We start from the raw sequence: 7,446 nt of genomic DNA on the forward strand, positions 1-7,446 counted from the left end.
GAATTACAGATATATGCTGCCAAGTCTGGCCTTAGATGGGTTCTAGGATTCGAACTCATGTCACCAGTAAAGCACAGAAGCACTCTACCCATTGAACCTTCTTCCCAGAACTTCTCTCTTCTCCTTAGTTGAGCTTCTACTCTAATAGTTTTCCCCATTTGAATTTTTGGTTTATTACTAACTTTCGTTTTTATTTTTGAGGCAGGGTCTCTCTATGTAGCCCTGGCTGTCCTGGAACTTTCTATGTATATCAGGCTATGGCAAATGATGACCTTTCTTGCAGACCAGGAGAGTCTCCCAAGTCATCTTCAGAGTCACAGCACTGTTATGGACTGACCTATAAGGAGCCAGCTGCCCTGTGATGAAACCCAGAGGCAACATATGAGGTGAGGATCTGTGCACCTCGTTTCTATCCTGACAGCCTGAGATGAAACCTGTGGCTGCTTCCATGCTCTTTGTCCTCAGAAAGCTCCTGTCTTACAGACTCACAAAGCTGTGCTGAGCCTTGGGTGGTGGGGGCCAATGCTTTTAACCCCAGCACTTGGGAGTAAGAGATGGGTGGATGTCTGTGAGTTTGCGGCCAGCCTGGTCTACATAGCAACAAAAAAAAAAAAAAGGCTGCAATGGCTTTCCCATGATACCTAGTCAGTCAGTGGGAGTCGCCCTGCTCTAAGCATCTTCCCAAGTCCTTTCTCTGTCTCCTAGATCTGAAGACATCACTTGACGACTGCACTACACACAGACATGGGACCCAGAGCAGAGCTGCAGGTGTTTATTGAACCAGCTTAACAGACTGAGCAAGGAGGGGACAGGTTTAGGGATTCCAGCTTCAGGATGGAAAGTGAACAGGGCAGCAAGGTGATTCTCAGATCAGTCATCATTTTCCAAATAAGTTAACTTTGGAAAGGAGTGCCTTAAATTTGTCTATGGCGTCTTGGGTATAGTATTCTTTACATTCTGGGCTGAAGACAAGGGCTTCCTGGAAAACCAAACGACAGAAAGGGGCAAAGGTGGTTACAATCAAGGAGCAAAACCCCAGCAGGGCTCTCCAGTCACCCATGATGAGGCTACTCCTTCTGCATAGGGAAGAAAATTCCCTGCAGTGATTCGGGGCTCCAGCAACAGCCTCTGCCCCAGGGAGCTGCAGCTCCTCCACAGCTGTCAGGAGGACTCTGAAAAGCCACCCTAGCCAGGCAGGGATGAAGGGAGAAGGTCCCTAAGGCATGATGGGGGCTAGGTTGGAAAAAGGTCAAGATGGCTGAGTTCTAGCTTTGATAATATCTCATACCTGAGGACATCCATCAGCACATTGGCTGTATGGTGGGGTTAGAAATACGTCCCTGTGTGGATGTGCTGAAGAAATCCCTTCTTGGAGAGTGCTATGGTTTTGCAGGACCCAAAGTAAAAGTACTTTGGGAAACAGAGTGAGAGATGCAATATTCTAAACATGCATCACTTTAATCCAGCTATGCTTAAATAAGAGACTAAGGGAGACCAGGGGTGGCTGCAGTGAGTAGCCACAAGCACTCTCTGGTGGGAATGGTGGTGGCTTCTAAGCCATGGAGGGAGGTTCTGGCTGTGGCTCTGAGGAAGCCAGTGGAAGGAGGGCTCCATCTGAGACAGGAGAGAAGAGTAAAAGGAGCCTCCAGAGAAGGTGAGCCTGGCCAGTAGACAGGAGTTTCAGGCACCTTAGAGGATAGCTGAGGGTGCCCTCCCTGTGCAGATCCACACCAAGGACTCTCCTGTGTCCCTGCCCTGCTGTGGTGAGAACCCGGTGGTCACCCATCATTGGGGAGTGCTCTGCAGGACCTTGCATAGACAGACTGGATGTGGACCAGCATGCTGCATGGACATGTGCTAGGGTGGGCAAGTGTTGAGTGCTCTGGTGTCCATTCCCTGACACACGTGACTAGCTGACTGCATCATTGTACACAGCACAGAGATCAGGGTAAGGAGGACATTACCATGAATTTGGTTTTCAGGATTTTGCCTTCCACTCCTTCATCATTCAAGCAATCCATGATTTTTTCGAAACCCAGCCTTTCCCCGTCAGTAGGCTCAAACTTGTCAAGGACAGCATTCAATATTTTCTTGTTTCCAAGGGAGATTGCAGAAAAGACTTCAAAGAAAGGAAGGCATGCTTCCGCTGCAAACACAGAAGAACATCATTAACAGAGCCCTAGGCTGGCGGTAGTGGAGCATCAGGGTTTCTTTGATCTTCTACAAATGTCCTAACCGACCTTCCACACAGTCCTGCCCTCCCAGAGGCTGCTGCCTCCCAGATACAGCACACAGTTTCCATAGACACACACACACAGCAGAAGAGGCATGTATGAGTGTACCAGCCTGCACATCTGACATTCACATAAATCCCACGCATGATTCAGCTTAAGCTGGATATGGAACTAAGGGTGCCACCTCACCCCCGTCTCCCTATCCAGCCCATCCTAACTGTCACAATCCTGAAGAGAATACTTCAAAGGTCTTCTGGAGGACTCCTAGCTAGTGACCTCCCGGGGACCCCTAGATCTCCAAACAGATCCATAAGGAAGGAGATGGAGTGAACAAGGGTCAGAAAGGCCATCTGTTCCCATTCTCACTTGTCTGGAAGCCCAGCTCCCCGGTCACCAGCAAGGCCAGCAGAAGCAGCGTCCCCTTCATGGTGTAGGATGCTAAATGCTCTCTCTACTCAGAGCAGATCCTGCTACCTTATAAACTTCTGTCTTCTTGAGCCCAGTCCTGCCCACCCCCATCCCACCTCACGCCCGACCCTGCCTCCGAGGAGTTCCAAATATCTTTGGGCAAGAACCTGGCACCTATGGATCCCCTTCCCACTTGCATGGGGGAGTGAGCTTAGGAGCACCTCCCACTCTGAAGAACCAATGGCTGGAGACATCCTGTGTGCTCACTTTCTGTACAGAAGTGGCTGTGCCTTTGCCAGAAGATGGTTAGAACTGACCTTTGTAAGCAGCCACATGCTGAGCCAAATGCACTGTTGTCCTGGCTCTGTTGTCACCTGGGCTTCCTCTCCTGGCTCCAGGCATGTCCTGCTCATGCTTGGGGTGGAATCCATGGGGGTCAAGGAAGGTTTCTGTCCCTGTAGGCAGCCTACTGCCCAGAACACTGCATCTGCCTGAGTTCAAGATCTGAGCAGAAGTGTGTGTATCTGAGGGGCCATACTGGGGACACTTGACATCTTAGCTGCTGCAACCTTTGGACTAGACCTCTGAGAACATGGGGGCACCATCTGGATCTTCTAGTTATTCCCAGCCAGGGTACTCCCAGTGTGTTTGGTCATGTGTGGATTCTCAGGGGTCGGTGAGGGTTTTGTTCTACCAACTGCATCATGCTGCAAATTCGCCTTCCCCACCATGGTACCTCATCCCTGTCATCCTGCTCATGTCTGTCTCAGGTCCACCAGTAAGCAGGCCTCAAAGAGGTCTAATCAGTAGAGTCGATGCAGTTTCAGCAGCTCACAGTAGAGGGAGGAATTCAACCATGTACCGTGATTTCTCTGTTGTCCACATCCCCACAGGCCACTGTAGACTGGCCGTGTATAAACTAGGACGCTCCACTGTCCACAGACAGTGCTGTGTGTGTGGACTCTCTCAAGTTCAAATCAACCTACTACCCTCAGAATGACGTTTGCGGCACAAACGACATTGTTAGCTGGGCATACTGTTAACCATTCTTGGAGACAGGAGGCTTACTGTGTGTGGTGGCTAATCTGATGCTCATCCTGACTGTGTTACAATCACCATGGGAACAAAGCTGTCTGTGTGAGACTATTTACGCTAAGTTAAGTGATGTCTGACTTTATGTGGGCAGCGTGGACTAGTGTCGTGGATGGAGTGGAAAGGAGAAAGCAAGCTGGGCCTTCATGTCTCTCTACTTCCTGACTGTAGATGTGATCAATCACTTCGAGTTTCTGCTCCAAGCCTACCCCACCATGCCTGCCCCACCTTCATGGACTGTATCCCTCAAACTGAGAGCAGAAAGCTGCTTCTTATCCTGGTTTTGTCACTAGATCATTAACACAGTAGAGAGCATTTCTTAGCATGTGCAAAGCCCTGGGGTTAATCCACTGCCCACCCCCACAAAAATGGAGTGGCTAAGGAGATGGCTCAGTGGACAAGTGCTCATTATGCAAGCCTAAGGATGTGAGTTCAGATCCCCAGGACGCTGTAAAGAGCTGAGTGTGGTGGCTCCACCAATGCAATGGGAGCTCCAGGTTCAATAACAGACCTCGTCTAAAAAAGTAGGGTGGGAGGCAGTTGAGATAGCTCAGTGATTAAAGGTGCTTGCTGCTAAGCCTGCTGACCTGGATCAAATCCCAGAACCCACATGGTTGTAACTCCTGAAAATTGTCCTCTGACATTCACACACACACACACACACACACACACACACACACAACTTTGATACGTTGGAGAGCAACTTAAGGCACCTGTGTATCTCTGGCTACCATGTGCATACACATGTGTATGCCATGTACTTTAGTTAAGATAACTACTGCTCAGCTGGTCTTGGGGTGCAGGACTTTAATCCAGCACTCAGGATGCAGAGGCAGGCGGATCTCTCTAAATTTCAGGCCATCGTGGTCTACAAAGCAAGTTCTAGGATAGGAGTTGCTCATAGAGAAACCTGATCTAGAAAAACAAAATAAATAAAAAGTTTGCTATTGCTGTAATAAAACATCATGACCAAAAGCTATTTAAGGAGGCTACGGTTTATTTATCTTATACTGGCAGAACCATTCAACCTAGAAGTCAGGACACTTGAGCAGGGCAGGAGCCTGGAGGCAGAAACTGATGCAGAGACCATGGAGGGGAGCTGCTTACTGTTTTGTTTCCCATGGCTTGCTCAGCCTGCTCTGTTATAGAACCCAGAGCCACCTGCCTAGAGATGGCCGCACTATCAATGGCTTGAGCCATCCCCCATTAATCACTAATAGAAAAAATGCCTGGCCAGGGGGTGGTGGTGCACACCCTTAATTCCAGCCCTTGGGAGGCAGAGGCAGGCGAATCTCTGAGTTCAAGGAAAGCCTGGTCTGCAAAATAAGTTCCACGATAACTGGGGCTACACAGAGAAAATCTGTCTGAGGTGTGGGGGAGAGATAATGCCTTACAAGCTTCCCTGCAGTCCAGACTTATGGAGGCATATTTCTTTTTTTTATTTTATTTTATTTTTTTGGTGTTTCAAGACAGGGTTTCTGTGTAGCCCTGGCCATCTTGGAACTCTCTGTAGACCAGGCTGGCCTCAAAATGAAAGAAATCCTTGTCTCTGGTTCCCAAATACTGGGACTAAAGGCGTGTGCCAGCACTACCATGAGAAAGCAAGTTCTTAATTGAGGTTCCCTCCTCTCTGATGACTTTAGCTTGTGTCGAATTGACTTAAAACTCGCCAGCATACTGTGTTAGCACACACACAAATGAAGACTTGTGTGACTTCACACACACACACACACACACACACACACACACATGAACACAAATAAGAAACCTTGAGGAGCTGGGAAAACAGTAGAGACATCTTGTAAGAGAATACTAATGGTTGTAGTGAGCAGTTACAATTACTGTGGAAAGGTGTATATGTCTTATGTCCTCTGACATGTGGGGTCAAGGGTCTTAACCTCTGTGAGATCTACAGAAAGCCTGATGCCAGCTCTGACAGGCCACAGGTGTCACCCAACAGCAGACACATCTTAGCCACAGTCTGCCCTCGTCTCCATTCCTAATACTTCCAAGAGAGAGAAGGCCTCAGCTGGGCAGGGATATTCTGCAGGCCTCAGCAGCCCTCAGGACCTGCAAGGTCACAAGCACAAGGAAGACAGGACAGAGTGGACAGCTCATAAGTGGGCCTTGGCGCTAGGCACCTCTTTTCGAAAACAGCTACCGGATGCAAATCCTGTTTGGCTTGGCTAACCAGTAAGTCAAAAGGTTCTTGGTTCTCTGAGTCTTTGGAAAACTTCATCTGTCACCGTTGATGGAGACAAAGTGACAGCCATGAGCCTTTGACAACAAACTACTTAGTTCTGACTTAAGAGACACTTAGACTCTTTACTTTCAAAAAATTAATACCAGACAAGTTACATAAGCACTTATATAATTTAAACAGGGAAGGGGGTACAGGAGGCTGAGAGTTTGAAGCCAGCCTAGGATATGTGGGAAGATACTGTTTGTTTTATGGTGTTTTGGTTTGGTTTGTTTTTTTCAGACGGGGTTTATCACTCAAACAATCTTGACTGTCATGGAACTCACTCTGTAGACCATGCTGGCTTCGAATTCAACAGAAATCTGCCCATCTCCCTCCCAAGTGGTAGGATTGAAGGTGTACATCACCACCGCCTGGCTGTTGGTTTCATGTCTTAAGAAAGGTCTTGTTTATGGACTTGGGAGAAGTGAACTAGACCTTCAACCCATCTACCCAGCACCTATGGAGACCTCCTATGTGCTGTCCCTGGGAGAGAGCGGCACATGCCTTGCTCTCCTGAGCCCTTAGACATCTAAGGGACACCAAAATCAGACAATGCAAGGGGACTTAGGGAAGTGACGACAGGGTTGAGAGCCCAGTGCTCTGGTGGAGGTTTGGTGTGTTCTAAGATAAGAGGGGTCCAGGTGCACTGAGGTGTATAATCCATGTTCCGTTGCTATGACAAAACACCCAGGATAGGTATATGGGAAAGAAGTTAACTTGGTTCATGGTCTGGAGTCTTGAAAGTCAAAGACAGAGCAGCCACATCCACCCAGTGCCTTGCCCTGTCTGAGCTCCTGGTGCAGAGCAGAAGGGCAGCGTGAGGGGTGGAGGAGGTGGGGCTGGCAGAAGACAGTAGGAGAGCAGAGGCTGCACAGGCTTTACAGCCACACACCATGCACTGCTTCTCACCTGCCACACTGGGAACCAGGGTGCAAGGTGGGGTTTGGTGTGGCCTCAACATGTAGATGCCATAGCAGGATGCCCCTCTGATTTGGTGGTTTTTGATGCAGTTTGGGGAATTAAGCATCAAATCTCCCAGCCAGTTAAAGGGCAAGCACATCAGACATGAGGGCTGAGCATGTGGACGTCCGGGCTCTCCCTGGGGTCATGCTTATGGGGACGTGGTGCTGTACCTGGTACAGAGATGCCCTGGATGACAAACAGGCCAGGGTAATGATGAGTTCCGGTTTCAGGGCACACACAGTGGTCAGGGGACTGGCAGAGTCCAGACAAATGAGGGGAAGACTGGGGCTTCCCACATGGAATTCATGCTTGTGGGAGGCTGAGGCAGGTGTGCCCCAGTTAGCTGTCTGGGATCCCTCTGCTCACAAAGGTAGAAATGGGTGCAGGAAGGGGCAGCTTTCATTGCCCTCCATGTGTCCCAGCAGGAGCAGAAGCAGCTGGCAGATGGGAGCAGCAGCAGGAGGAACCCTCTAGTGAACAGGCCTCACACCAGCATGGGACCCAGAG

The 7,446-nt window shown here is 49.3% G+C and overlaps 1 protein-coding gene across 1 annotated transcript in view; it reads right to left on the reverse strand.

Moving 5' to 3' along the window:
* LOC126486670 (androgen-binding protein homolog) overlaps positions 1–3,651 on the reverse strand; it is a 128,691-nt gene extending 125,040 nt beyond the window's left edge. Inside the window, exon 1 of the mRNA XM_050119029.1 lies at positions 2,601–3,651. Within this exon, the coding sequence (XP_049974986.1) occupies positions 2,601–2,661 (61 nt within the window). The 5' untranslated portion in view covers positions 2,662–3,651. The remainder of the gene's footprint in view (positions 1–2,600) is intronic.
* Between the last annotated feature and the right edge of the window lie 3,795 nt (positions 3,652–7,446).

The sequence above is a fragment of the Alexandromys fortis genome, unplaced genomic scaffold (assembly GCF_014885135.2).
Source record: "Alexandromys fortis isolate MF-2015 unplaced genomic scaffold, M_Fortis_MF-2015_v1.1 scaffold_140, whole genome shotgun sequence".
NCBI lineage: Eukaryota > Metazoa > Chordata > Mammalia > Rodentia > Cricetidae > Alexandromys > Alexandromys fortis.